This window comes from Myiozetetes cayanensis, unplaced genomic scaffold, assembly GCF_022539395.1.
Source record: "Myiozetetes cayanensis isolate MyiCay16 unplaced genomic scaffold, myiCay2020 scf5-8, whole genome shotgun sequence".
Taxonomy (NCBI): Eukaryota; Metazoa; Chordata; class Aves; order Passeriformes; family Tyrannidae; genus Myiozetetes; species Myiozetetes cayanensis.
This window is the reverse complement of record NW_026087742.1, coordinates 20,938,981-20,953,904: the sequence shown is the minus strand read 5'-3', so window position 1 is coordinate 20,953,904 and position 14,924 is coordinate 20,938,981. Positions and strand designations below refer to the sequence as shown.

The following is a 14,924-nucleotide window of genomic DNA, read 5'->3' as shown; positions in this document are numbered from 1 at the left end:
GGACAAAAAGTTCAATATGTTTCTGCCTCAGTTAATCACATCAGTTAAAGAGGGATAACAGTATGAGCCAAAGAGCACTGTTGCTATAAGATTTTTGTTTGTATAGACCTCCTTTGAATCTCTAACACTGAAAAATTTCTATATGCAAGGCCAAAAATGTTCATGTTCGTTCCTAGAACTACGTGAGCAGCATGACATTTTCACATTACATCATGTAGAGAATAGTTCAGTGGAAGATATAAAGGAATATAAAGATTATTTTTTAAGCTTCCAAGTACTCGTTTTCTGGTAATACCTTCATAGTTGTTTTAGTGTGGATTCTCCCTATAGCCTAGTGAGCCTTGGTAAGAGTGTTGACAATGAAGTACATAATGTGTTTAAAGAGAAATAAGATTTTTTTCTATCTAATTCTTTAATGAATAAGATTTTAATATAATTGATTATCTTCTCAGATACTCTGAGTCATGTAATAAAAATAAAAACTTTCATTCAGATCCAGACCATTATCAGCTAGGGTAGCAAACAGACCAATCAATACCAGTTATAATATCCTGCTGTCTAAGCCAGCAATGGGAAAGGCATGACTGAATTGCTTAGATGTTATTTAGGGTCAATCATCTGACTCTGTCCTTTCAGTTTTTAATTTCCACATCAGCCTCTGCAAGTCTAGTGAAAAAGTGTTCTAGACAGTGCTAAGGCCTCTTAGTTGGGAGACATAGTAATTTTTGCCTGAAGTGATGTCTGTGGAGGTAGATTCTTCCCTCTAGTGCAGCCCATTTTTTTTGAGCTGATGCTCCTGATTCACAAAGCCCAAAGTCTCTGTGGGTTCAGGACTTCTGTCTTGTTCCATGTCGGCCCTCTGGTCACAGGCAGGGGATGTAGAAGATAGGCAGGGTTAAAATAACTGTGCTCTAATGACCCACAGCTGTAGTGTGACTGCAACTGTGAGTTGTCACCACTGCTTTAGACTGTCAATATGTTGGTGTATGATTTGTAATTTACCTCCAGAAGTGTTATAGCTTCTTGCACTGTGTGTGTGTGGATGCCTAACACCATACCTGTGTCGGTGAGTTGCTTTCCCTGGTTTAAGATGGATGGAATCTGCACTGGCTGCACCAGAAACATGACTGATACAGAAACATTGTATTTGTTCTTTCTCTCAAAGCTGTGTGTGTAGCCCTGGGAGCAGCTGAGAGTTAAGAATCCAAGAATTAATTTTTACAGGCATGAATTCAGTGTTCACAGTAAGTTTTCCTGATGTTTCTTTTGTTTCTGAATAGGTGCTGTAGAGGTCTGCCATCCCTCGACACCACACCACTGCTCCCCTGTTTACTTTAGCCATGTGTGTATGTGCTTTGTAAGGACACATTTACATGATCTGGTTACTATTTTGATGTGACCTTCTTAGAGCTCTTTCTCCAAGCCACCCTTTGCAGGGTATGGGCAGTCCTTTGATAGGAAGAGGGACTTCAGCCTCACAGGAGTATGCCTTTGTGCGGAGATTAGAACAAAAATCAGAGCAGCAGTGGAGGAACCTCTTGTTTGCAAGTGGCTTGCTTTAAATGTGAGTTGTTATTGCCAGAAGGTTGCTGTCATATGATGGCTGTTCAGTGTCATGTGGAGCTGGAGCTTGTAGGCTCGCTTTGATTCTTGATGGGTAGGTGCATGTGTGTTGAAAATTGCTGTTATTAGTGGTGACTGACAGTCTCCATCAGGAGACTAAATACTGACAGAGCCCTCGAGACCAAACTCTGCTTTAAATCCAATGTGATTGAGGCGTGTTGGCAAGGTTACAGTTTGGAAAAAAACCCTTTTATCTGCCACTCCTTGTCTGAGACTCCAGAGCTACCGAACTTGAGCGTGTCAACAATGAAACTTTTGCTGCCTAAATAAATCCTGGATGTGAGGTCACTGGACTTGGATTCAGTGGTACCAAATTACAGTAATTTGGTAAAGCAGATGGTAAAAGATACTGCATTGTTTGTTACCAGGCCCACAGAGACGTAATAATGGAGGAGTCTGCTGCTTTCGTCCTCTGGAGAGAAGGTGCTGGTGACCTCTGGGAGAGGACTGAGAGTACATTTGCATCTAATTTCCCATTGCTAAAATCCTTTCTGTTTTTTCCTTAGCTAGCTACCAAAGCTCCTCTAGCTGATGTAGGTTGGTTTTTGTGGTAGTTTCCTCTGCCACCTGACACTGTGATATTTCAGTATCACCTGACAACAAGACACTTTCTTAACTGCAATTTCTGGACATTTTCAGAAAGTTAACAAGATTTTGTCAAAGATTCTATATGCCCTCCTGGAAAGTAACATCAACTTCAGAAGCCTCAGGGCTCCCATCTGCATTCCCATCTTTCCCTTATGTCAGTCTGTCTCTGGCTTTGAACTGATTCTTCCTGGGTACCTCTTGCCTGGTTCCAGGCTGGAATAGTTTATCCTATTTTAGCAAGAGGAGTGAAGCTTAACATGAACCCAGAGACTGAAGGAGAGCAGGAATATGCCACAGGGCATTTACAGCACTGGTTACTGATCTTCCTTGACTTGCTGTGCTACCAGAGAGACCTCCTAGCTACTCTCCAGAATGGCTAATGTACCAGGGTATCCTGGAGCTAGTGTTTTGGGCCTTTCCCTGCAAAGCATCACAGGGCTAGCCATTTTTGCAAGAGTTTATGTCACAATTAGAATATTTACTTTCTAAGAAAACTCAGGTTTTTGGTCAAGGCCTTTGTACCGTTGAGCTCTGCAGACACATGGAGACATACAACCTAATCTGAAGTCACAATGACGAATTGTATCTATAGGTAGGTGGGAAAGAAGACTCCAAGACCGCCTTAGAGATCATAAAGGCTCCCTTTGCACTCAGACTGAGTGCATCCCAAAATAGTAGGTGGGTGTCATTAAGGAGTGATATTTTAAGCATCTGTGATGAACACAAGATTCTTATACATGCTCTGAGTTACATAAATTTGTCTATTCAGCCTTGAGGAAGTGAAGTTTTTCTGATTGAACAGGGTTTTGGTTATAACTGTCCCATCTGCAGGTCTAGTTTTGCAAAATGAATGCTTCCACATCCTGTTTGGATTGCATCTCCCTGGTTTTGCTCTCTCCAAGCTTTGAATACATACCATACATTAGAATGGTGTCACAGATTTAGTATCTCATATTGATGGATCGTATTTTATTTAAAAAGTGACCACACAAAGCTTCAGAAGTGCTTGCGTAGTTTCTTTTGGCATTTGCTTGGTTTGTTTTTTAAATGATACTAGGTAATACATTTCAAAATACCATTTCGTTATTGTATCTCTGCTTACGTATCTTAGATGGATTGAGAAGAAGAGTTTTGTTTCTCATTACTGTAGAAAAATAGGTAGGCTTCTAACATATCAGCTGATTGCCAGTGTGATATCAGCCTGGTATAGACAAATACACAGTGTAATTTTACACTGCTTGGCTGATCAAAGGTAATCCACAAGATTCTCTCTAGGACTTCTTTCTCACAGCTACACTGGGTTAAAATGTGATTTACCTTGCCTGTGGGAGGGTTTTAATACTTTTTAATTATAAGAGTATATCCGCTCTTGTGAAAATAGTTTTTGTCATCAATACAAAGAGCTGGTCGTCAGAATTGTTAGGTTGTAGTCTCCTCCTGCAGTCAGAAGCTGTCTGCTTTCCTTAGTGATTCCCTGTCTTTTTATTTTACTAGGGTTTTTTTTTTCTTCTTCCTACTTCCTTTGGACTGTTTTATTTAAGCTTCTGCAGTAGCTACTGAGGTTTCTGGGAATAGATTCCTTAGTATATTCAGTCCATAAGGGCACTAGGTAAGAGCCTTTTTGAGACCGTGATGGTTCTGGGTTAATTTCAGTGTACGTGGTTGTTTTCTTTGCTTCCCTTGTGTTCTGTTTGGTCACAGCAGACAGCAGATCACTCCTTTACCTTGAACAGCATTATTTTTGAATATGTAAAGTCCCAGAAAAGAAGCATTTGGGGAATAAAATTGCTTTATAGGCTCAGTTCTTCCTTGGGAAAAGAGGGCAATGTTTCCAGAAGATATGGGAAGTTCTGAGGTCGCTCTGTCTGGGAAAGAAAATTATACTATTGCTGCACTAAACAATATTTTCTCCTTCTTTAGTTTCTTAGCATTCTGGTCACAGTGACCTTCTGTGTTTGTAGAATCTTTGATTTGAATAGATTAAAAGCATTTGCTTACATGCCTGACTCAGGTTTTTGTTGACTGTAGATATCCTCGTCCTTCACTTAAATTTGTCCTGACTTCTAGTTGGAACATACTGATTATGTAGTGCTGTTACATATACTTCAAGTTATGAAGTAATATGAATAGTATTTCAGTTTAAAAATATTAGGAAAATAATAAAGGTAGAACTTTAAAGGTAGAACAGGCTTTTTCTAGAGCTCTGTAGCAATTAGCAAGAGTCAGTGCACCAAGGAAATGTGCAATAGAGAAAGTTATAAAGGTGTAGAAAAATGGCAGTAGGACATTTTTCCATATAACCATGATGATGTCGTGATCTTGAGTATCCTGAAGTTGACTGTAGCTGTCCCAAAAGGTTTCATGTTTTTCAGCCAGTAGGTTATGAATAGTCAATTCTTGGAAGTGCGTGACTTTTTTTCTTTTCATTCTTATCCCAGAGGACTGCTTATTCAGGCTCTGCTTGGTTAATAACTCAGTGGTAGAGCTAATAATACCCAAACAGAAAAGGAGCTGCAGAGCACAGTGTATCTTGTGTAGTCTTGATGGTAAATTAGTATGCAAGAGAGATTGATCTGAGGGGAATTGACCATTGCTGGAAGGAGATCTATGAGTATCTCAAGGTGGTTTGCCCTAAGAGGGATCAGTTGGCTTTCTAGGTAGCATAGGAGGTATCCTTGTACTGTACATTGCAACAGGGTGTGTATGGACTGAAATTCCCTAGGGGCTTTGCATGCCACTGTAGTATTGCAAGAAATACATGCTGTGGTCAGAGTGTATCTGCAGTTATTTTCTGCAGATATTAGTTAAGGCTCCAAAGTGGATGAAAACAAATACTGTGGCCTCAGACTTCCCTTCTGTAACAAAAAGAAGTAGTCTGGTTTTACATTTATGATGGTGATGATTATTATTGTTGTTGTTGTTGTTGTTATTGTTATTATTATAAATCCTTCTCTCTGCAGTTGCTGACAGCCATGAGAACAACTGCAGCAATAGTTTTCATTCTGTATCACTGGTCTCATTGCCTGGGGATAAAACTGTTAGCTAAACAAAGGCATTTTAAAAGCTGGAGATAAAATGATTAATTCAAATTCAGAGAACCTGCTAAATAATTTGGGGTGCGGCTTACTGTTCTGTTTGATTCGGGCTGACGTTCTCTGTTCCACTGCAGGGCCACCTGAGCTGAATTTTTATCAGCTTCTTTCCCTTACAGTATGATAGACTGCATCCAGTGGGATGCACATGGGACTTCCCTCAGATATTCCTAGTAAGAAGTTTTACCTTTGTGTGCATCCATTGTGTTCCCACATCGAGGAACTGGAACGTGGTCGGGGTGGAGGGTGGGAGAGCAGCAGTTCTTCATGTTCCCCTACGAGCTCTCAAGTTCCCATAGGTGACGTGGCATGGCCCGAGTTCTGCAGACTGTGGCTTATCATCAGAGTGCTACACAAGGATTAAAGCAGCATTAAATCAGGGAGAGGGAATAGCTGAGGAACTGGCCTGGGATTCAAAAGCTCTGAGCTAAAAGTTAGGCAGTGAACTTGTGATCCTTGTGAAGTGTCTATTTCTTTGTGCCCTCGGGAAATTAGTCTGTCTTGGTTTCCCGCTCCAAAAAATGGGGTCCATTCTACTATTTTCTTCCCTTTGTGTCTCTTCATAGAAGTTTTCTAGGCCAGCAACCATCTGTTAGTCTGTATAGGCACACTGGCTAATACAGCTAGTCCTGAACAGAGCAGGGGCTTTTAAAAAGTAGTTATAACATAAAAAAATGAGGGATTCTTTCCATCAGAACAGCGCTACTCACAACTGTGCAGGAGGAGATGGCTGCACTGCTGACTCCAGGGTTGCATTGGATAGGCTTTAGGGCACAGAATGGAAGGGAAATGTCTGTTCCATGCTAAGCATCAGATGAAATGGATCTCTTGGGTTTGCGGCAGACTTGTGAATTTTTTCTTTCGGTCCATCTTTGTTTTCTGTTGAAGTGGATGGTCTGAAGGTGGTTCGGCTAGGGAAGTCTCAGTAGAATTTCAAAGCATTTTTTTCTGCTTTGCAAAGTGTAAAACTCAGATACCTGACCTGCTTTTGCAAGTAAAGAATTACATCTCCAAAATTTCAGAGGAAAAGTTAATTTATAATTATTCTTGTTCTTATTGGGGAAAACTCAGCCAAGATATCTGCAGACTAAAAATAATGTCTTGAAACTTCATAGTGACATTCACTGGAGGCTCTCCAGATATTTTGCTAACATGAATTAATAAAATCCCAAAATATCCTTTTCCACCTAGTATTTTTTTATCCTTGTTTTACAGATGAATTAATAAATGGATGATATTCTGGATGCCTTGCAGGCATTGAAAAAGCATCAGTAGGACCATCTCACCTTTAAAATTTAAAGTAAAGGAACTAATAATCGAATTTACAGCTATACTGTGTGCTCAGGTGTCTTGTGGGGTTAATGGCATTTAAGTTTCAAATGCTTCCTTTTTTCCAGCATGTCAAGTAACTGTAAATATCCCTAATGGCACCCAGATAATGTGACCAGATAGATATTTTATCTTTATTCCTATTTAACAAGCAGCTTTTATATTTGGTATGTCAATTATCTTCAAGGCTTCACCATTCAGTCTAGTTTATACTTAACTCAGGAGTGTGGCTGCCTAAATTCAGCGCACTGCCAGTGGCAGATAGGCACACGAGTGTGACAGTAAATAAATTTTTGAGCAGGGCAGTTATCATTAGAATCACTTAAACATCAATCAGAAGCACCAAGACCAGTGAAAATACTATCTCAGGCTGGCAAATGTGCCACGCTTGCTGCCCACAGAAGAGAACCTGTGGAGAGCTGGTGCAGCACCTTTGGGCTGCCAGGGAGGAGGAGTGGCAGGGAATTCGTGGGAGTGAAACAGAGAGAATCAAAGTGCCTGAGGGGATGGAGGGTGAGAAGGAGACAGTGTAACAACTTGTACAGACTTGTGAGGTTCCGAAAAACTGCCAACACTGGAGTATGGAAGATAATTTTAGGTCCGTTAACAAAAGTTCCAAGGATACGGGGCTTCAGACTGGTAGGTAGTTCAGAGGTTGACTGACTTTAAAATAAACAGAAAAGCAGATGGATTTCTTTTTTTTTTTTCCACGCAGACCACAGTAGGCTTTCTCAATAAAATAGACTGTGGTTTGAGTACTTGCTGCTACTGTTGCAAGACTGTTTGATTTTAGAAAATTGCACCTCAGATGCGCTTTTTACAGGCTTTGACTGACGTTTGAATTAGATCATTTCATTTGCTGAACAAACCTTTACAGCCACGCTCTTTCAAGTACAGAACTCTTGTGGCTCAGTTAAAGATGAGAAACTTGTCAGGATGGCCAGTAAGTGATCTATTTTGCCAGGAAAAGACAACCTGAAAATCAAGGTGAAATGCACAGTGCTAAGGGGAGAGAAGCTTAAGCTAAATATTACAAAGATTTTTAATGCAACCTTTCCAGGCTTTTGAGTTTGTTTTGTGATAAAAATTAAAAGATGAGGGGAGTTTAGTGTGTGTGTGTTTGAAGGAGGTTGTTTTGGCTTGATAATTTTTCTCATGATATGTGGAAAGTACAAAAGTACTTTCAGGTGACGCTGACTCCCTTGAAGTGTGCATGAGGCCTTTGATACTGACTCTGTACATGACATTGCTGCAGCTCATGTGGAACAGAAAGAAAGAGAAAACATGTCACTGTCAACTTCTGGACTGGTTTTTGAAACGTAAGCTGAAGGAAACCTCTTGCACGCTCTTCAGCATTGACCTGGTTTTGTATTTAGAAACTTTATGAAGTAACTTTCTACAGGCAGACCCCAGGTTTCAAGGCAAAACTCTTCCCCAGTTAGTCTTTACAGTGGCAACAGCACCATCTTACATAGATTTTTCTCCAGTAATTTAGACAGAAGGCTTAGCACTGCATTTAGGGGTGATGAAACGGACCTTGAATTGCTACTGGAGTAGAAAATTGATGATGTTGATTTCAAAGTGGCTTACTGCATGGAACTGAGGAGCATAAACCAGTAACCAGTGGGAAAGCACACACATGACAGGTGATTGGCTAGAGCTGAGGCAAGTTAGCCTTTTTGGTGTCCTGCATGAGGTCATCTGTGACTACAGATTTCATTTCGACAGTTAAGCATTTGCCTTTGGGTGGGAACTCCTGTGAAGGATGTATCAGACTGATCAGCTGAGGTGGTTCTGGCAGTACCAGTAGTGTTAAAGTGTTTCTTAGCTTCCATGAGCATTACAAGAGATGCTTGTTTAGTATTGTACTCTGCATGACAAAGACTGTGCTGCTTTTATCCCATTGCTTCTTGCTGCTGGCTTGTGTAGGAGAGTATTTTGTCCAGCTCCCTACTGCAACCAGCTGGGTGTGATATGTCTTGTGCTAAAATGCCCTGAAAATAAAAACCATCTAAAGAGCTATAATGATGAGAAAAGAGAGGCATTTATCCTACCTGGCTTGCATAACTGCTGTACTGCAAAAGTTGTTTTGGTTGTTTTTCCTGAAAGGGCTTCTCACCTTCACCTCACTGCAGAGGAAGCTCAGGTGCCTTGCTTGGACAAGGCAGTAAGCTTTCCAATGCCTCAAGTTCAGCCAGACAAATTCCACAGTGAGTGGAATTTACATTATTTTGTTTGTTCACAGTTAATGTGTGTTCTGTTCTCTTGACAAGGGCAAAGCTGGTCCTTAAAAGGAGAAAGGCACTTCCTTGTTTGCCCAAGGCTGGCTACTGCCTTCTGGATCAGGTGGCACCTTCAAAGGGAAAGAGGGAGCATCTCTTTCATGATGGTAGCTGAGAACTGCAGAAGGAAAAAGCTTCATGAATGCAGGGTGGAGAAAGCAGAGGTGGTGAGACCATCAACATAAAGTCTTCAGAAGGTGTGACGAATAAGGAATGCCAAGAAGAGCAAGGAGCAGGCACACAGTCAGGGCCCAGTTAGAGTAGGAAAACTATTTTACTGAGGGCTGAGGGAACTGCGCAAAGTCTGTTGCAGCCCAAGGAATTCTCTGAATGCTGCTGGTCTGAAAGCAAACCTAAGGAATGAATCTGCCCTATGAGTACACTGTGGGTAGAGAGGGATTGATCACGTACTCTTATTTTTATTTTGCTTCATTCAATAGGACCAGTAACTAATTTTCAAAGTTCACTTGTTCTAGTTCATGTTCAAGTAGTACAAAGTTTTAGGTTTTAAAAGTTCCTTTGTGTTGTTTTGATCTATTTGGAGTTTGTACTGTTTAAAGGCAGTGGTCTTTTAGCCTTTCTAGATACCAAATTAAGTATTACAAATGCTGTAAAGAACCTGGCCAGATTTTCTTGAAATTTGCAATTTAGGCTAAATTTTCTTGAAATCTGAGGTTTTGGCTGGAATACATGTTGCTGTTCTATATAACTTGCCATCCAACCCATGAAAAAAACAGCCATTTGGAGGAAAAGCAGTTAATGAGCTTTGCTTATGAATATGGTTATGATGATTTTTCTGTCTGATTTTGACATGTTACTGGCATTGGTGACACTTTTGTTTCCTTTCACTTGTGCAGAAATAGAAAGATTTTAGAAATGTGCTAAGTACTCCATACAGGCAGTGTTGCACTGGACACACTTACAATGCCAAAGAGAAACACGATACATGTATCTGTATCTTCTATAGGATAAGAATCTTCAAAGGGCTCAGGGTAGAACAAAGCCCAGCCTGTAAGGTGTGATCAAATAGCCTGCAGAATAAGACTAAAGAGGATGAAACCTTTTGCTACAGCAGCCCTGGTTTGTTTTGCCACAGGCAGTGTATTCTTGGCATGAGGTGCCAGTTTTGTGTCATCCCCATTTACACATGCACATGAAGTTCCAGCACACACATAGTAGTTTCCTGTCATGCATATGGTAGAGCTGTAGCCACTCTTAACTCCTCCATCATCCCGCTCTCAACTCCTTTCAAAAAGCTTTTGAAAACCAATGCACAAAACACATACTCCAGAAACTAAACTCAGCAGAAAGCTTAGGAAATAGAGGTTTAAAGAGGGATGATGGGGTGTGGTGGAATCAACCCAAACTCCGCTGTTTGTATCTCCCTGTTGTTGCAGATGAGGCTTTGTAAATAAAATGATTGGTAAGCTTCCTGTCATGAACCAGAAGACTGTATATTAGTACTTGCTATGAGGAATAAGTTCTAGAATGAACTCCTTCTTCCTCCTTCCTTGAAACATTCCCAAGATTTCCAGCCATACATACAGAAGGACACCTATATATGAGCTCTTTGTATCTTCATCATTTACAGAGGCCTTGTTCCTTTATGGTTCCTCAATGGTGTAGCAAGAAAGCATTGCAATAGTAAAACTTTGGAAATGACAATTATTTTCCTTTTTTGGGTTATGTAAATGTAAGCAAAGACTGCATCATCCTGTTTGTTAACTGAGAGCAAGAAAGGCTTATTTAGATTCTTATTAATCAGGTGCAAACAGTGTACAGTGCTGGAGGACCTACCTTTGTGTACTTCTGATCCAATGCAATCCCAGGCAGAACAGAATGAGTCCCTTTTTGTGCAAGATGGCTGGTGGGTTTCAGGAGGGCAGGAGAATGTGTAGCAACCTGCATTGAAAAACTGAAGAAAGAACAGGGGTCTGTGCAGTGCAACAGTAGGAGCTTTTGCCTGTGTTAGTGAGAGAGTGAATCTGCCGGTAGAAACATAAGGTCTTTTGTTATGAAGCTGTGAAGTAGAAATGAGACCTTAGGACAAATGATAACTCAGAAGGCCATTGCTGCTTTTAAAGAACAGAGAGGAAAAAAGAGTGGGTTTGATGAGAAAGATGGGTCAAGGGAAATCTCTTGAAATTTTCCTAAGAAGCAGCACTTCCGGACCTGTTGGAGGATGGAACTCTTTTGTTTGAGCAAAAGAGTTTGATGGACAGCAAATAAACAGAATATGAAATACCAAGCTTTAGATCTGAGCTGTTTCTTGCTAAATTGTTTCCAAAGGTTTCATAGCCACGATAACTTTTTTTCTAACGTTCCCAAACTTTCATTAAAATGATTGAAAGCTCCATTGCTGTTGCTGGCTTTCAGACAAGTAGCTGATATTGCAATCAACAATTGTTTGAAGGAAGGCTTGATTAAAGTGTCACATAGCTATAGTTAACTGGCATGTGACTTTTGTTTCTCTGGCAGACTTCCTTATCTCAAGCCTTTAATAAGGACCATGTAGAGGAGATTTTTTTTTCCTCCTTGGGGCTTTTTTTTTCAAGTGAAACTCTTGAACTTTCCTCTGAAGCAAAATTCGTTTGATGCTGAGTGTTTCTTATTCAAATGTCCTTGACATCCATATAAAAAGATCTTGTATAACCTGTGATGTACATACAGTAACAATGAGGAACTGAAACTTCTCCTCATATCATGTTTTGGGTTATACACACTCCAACCTTAATTGTCTTCTGGGTTGGTAACAGATCATAATAACTTAATTGTTATGACAGAAAAATATCTAGGACTTGCTGGGGTAACAGAAGGTCTTGCCCTTAAAGTCCAGTTAGTTTAGTAATGAGACGTGACAAATGGGTGAAGCTGGAAAGTGGATAAAGGGTGTTGTCAGATAATGCTCTTGTCAGGTCTTTTGGGACTAGTTTAAAGCATTCACTGCCATCTCAGTAGAAAGAGTGCACCATGAGAGTGGTTCTCATCCGTACCTTTGCAAAGTTTTCCATGTCAGCCAAGAGCTACTGATGAAGTCACTTTGAACCCATTTGACACTGAAAGTTAAGAAATGCTTGGACAATCCAGTTTGATGACTCCTCTTCGGGAACAGTAACCTCCAGCTGTGACACTGAAACAAACACCTGGGAGTGGCACAGTGAAACTGCACTGGCCATATCCAAAGTGATTACACCCTAATGTACTCAGTGCCTTTTCAGAAAGGGGATGATGTAGGCTCTGTTAGCAAGGAAATAATTATTTTCTTTGTTCTGTAGCTGTAGTGTGAGTTTGTCATCCACCTCTCTCCTCTCAGGTACTCATAGGAGAACATCCAGAGGGTTTTAAGGAAGAAAAACTGGGTTAATGCCATTACCACTGAATTTCACTGTGCATGAGGTAGGCTTGGAGGCAGGCCTCAAGGTGTTGGGAAGGGAGGCCAACAAGTGTAGCTCAGGTGGCATAGGAAAGGGGTTAAAAGACAACACTGCAAGGTGATAGGGCAGAGAAGTACATCAGAACAGCATTATGGCTTGAAAGAAAGAATATGGTGGAGGGGAGAACCAATAAGGGCAGTCCTCTGTGGCATAAGATGGGAGAAATACCGCAGTAAAGAGGTAAGGGAGGAATGTTGTCTCAGGACATGAGTATCTCCTGTAGTAAAAAGGCCTCTGAGAGGCCTAGGAGGTATTTGACATGTAGATGAAGAAGAGTATTGAAATGTTAATTTCAGAGAACAGAGACAGATGTAGAGAGAGTCTGGACTGATCCTTAAAGGGGACCAGATGTTGGCAGTAGTCAGGGTGTCAGAGGAGAAGACTGAGGCTGTTCAGGAGCTGGACTTCATAAATGTCATGTTTTGAGGCAGGTAATTCAGTGTTTGGGGAGGCAATCTGCAAGGTAGAGCACTTGTGTCTGCTCAGTAAGGACAGCAGGCCTGTTCTTGAGAGCTGCAAAGGTGTTAACATAAGCTAATTGTGTTATACAAGTGCCAGTGAGGTGTATCTGCAGTGAAGGGTCTTGTGTTTTGCCCAAGGTGGCTTGATTGACCCAATTTCAAGCAGGTAGTTTTCATAGTTTTGGTCATGTTTTTTCAGCAGTTGTCTATGTGTGTAGTACGGGCTGGAATTTCTCTCTTCATAGAATCATAGAACAGTTTGAGTTGGAAGGGACTTTCAAGATCATCTAGTTCCAACCCCCTTGCCATGGGCAGGGATACCTTCCACTAGGCCAGGTTCCTCAAAGCCCCATCCAACCTGGCCTTGAACATTTTCAGGGATGGGGCATTTACAGCTTCTCTGGACAACCTGCTCCAGTGTCTCACCAACCTCGCAGTAAAGAATTTCTTCCTAATATTTAATCTAAACCTAAAGAATTTCTTCCTGGTATTTAATCTAAACCTACCTTTTTTCAGTTTAAAACTATTCCCCCTTGTCCTATCACTACATGCCCTAGTAAACTCCAGCTTTCTTGTAACCCCCTTTAGGTACTGGGAGGCTGCTATAAGGTCTTCCTGTAGCCTTACCTTCTCGAGGATGAACAACCCCAGCTTTCTCAACCTGTGTTCATAGTAGAGGTGTTCTGATCATCTTCATGGCCCTCCTCTGGATTTGCTCTAGCAGGCCCACATCCTTCTTGTGTTTGTGGCCCCAGAGCTGGATGCAGCACTCAAGGTGGGGTACCTCATACCAGAGTGGAACAGAGTGGGAGAATCACCTGCCCTGACCTGCTGGCCACGCTGCTTTTGATGCAACCCCAGGACATGTTTGGCTTTCTGGGCTGCGAGTGCACGCTGATGGGTCACGTCGACTTCTTGTCCACCAGCACTCCCAAGTCCTTCTCCTTAGGGCTGCTCTCAATCTTTGTTTTCTTTTGTAGTGTACTACACGTACTTTAATAGCACAAAAATGTTTTGCTTTTTAAGATTATTTGCATCCATGATATAAAGGAACAGTGTGGTTCACAAAGATCTTCTGGTTTGCTCGTGTTCAATAGGAATTAGCCCGTCACCTCCGACCTGGAACTCTGCGTGCTCTCTTTGGGAAGGACAAGATTCAGAATGCTGTTCACTGCACAGACCTTCCTGAAGACGGGCTTTTGGAGGTAAGACCTGCTAGACAAACATGTGCTCTTATATCACAGGAAGCTGTAAAGTGAAAAGCTATTCCTGACAGTCTTTGAAGCTGGTAAGTAGAGTAGCTGTGTTGGAGACCAGACTAGACACAAAAACGGAAGTTTTTTAGGGCATTTAGCTCAGTTAATTCTGATACTATAAAAAATTCATCCATGCATTTTTCTTGAATGAATATAGTACAGTGAAGTATTTAATTAAATGAAAGTCAACAGTCTTCTCTTTGTCTGAACATCCTGTGTCCTTGGCACTGTATATCAGCCCTAACGGTGCTCCTGCAGGGATACCTTCTTAGCCCTTGGATGACCACCATGACTCCTGATCTGGATTGTTTCTACAGTGAGCTTTTGTGAAGCTTGGAATATTACAGGCACTATAGGGATTCAAATTCTCCAGATAGGGTCCAGGTTTGTTTTTAGACAGTCATACTTATGCACATCACTTTGTATTTCCTGTGTTTTATATTAACTTACTAATTATTATCTGATTTTGTCTTTGTGTGCTTTCATTAAGGTCCAGTAAAATAGGAAAATGTTAAATTTAGGGGAGTTTATAAAGACAGAAGTACTCACTATGAAAACCAGAATGAGCTCATTCACTTAATTCTGTGCCTCAAAACTGAAGTCTGTACAAGGGGTTGAAGTGGTGTGTAAGCATATCTTGGATGGATCACTGCATCAGTGAAGATGTTTTCCAGTGCATCCATAGCTTTTGTTTTACTGGTTGCACGTATTTGTGAGTGTTTTACTGTCAGGTTATAGCAGAATGATGGAGCAGCAAGAGTTGTCCTGGCTTGGATAATTTTACATTGCCAAAATGGTTGTTTCATTGGGGAGTGAGGAAGAGCTGATTGCATCACCATCTCCCTTCATGAAATAACCT

General features: G+C 41.1%; 1 protein-coding gene across 1 annotated transcript in view; it reads left to right on the top strand.

Moving 5' to 3' along the window:
- The window catches only part of NME7 (NME/NM23 family member 7), a 91,839-nt gene that overhangs the window by 61,433 nt on the left and 15,482 nt on the right, over nt 1-14,924 (top strand). Inside the window, exon 11 of the mRNA XM_050334152.1 lies at nt 13,907-14,014. Within this exon, the coding sequence (XP_050190109.1) occupies nt 13,907-14,014 (108 nt within the window). The remainder of the gene's footprint in view (nt 1-13,906; nt 14,015-14,924) is intronic.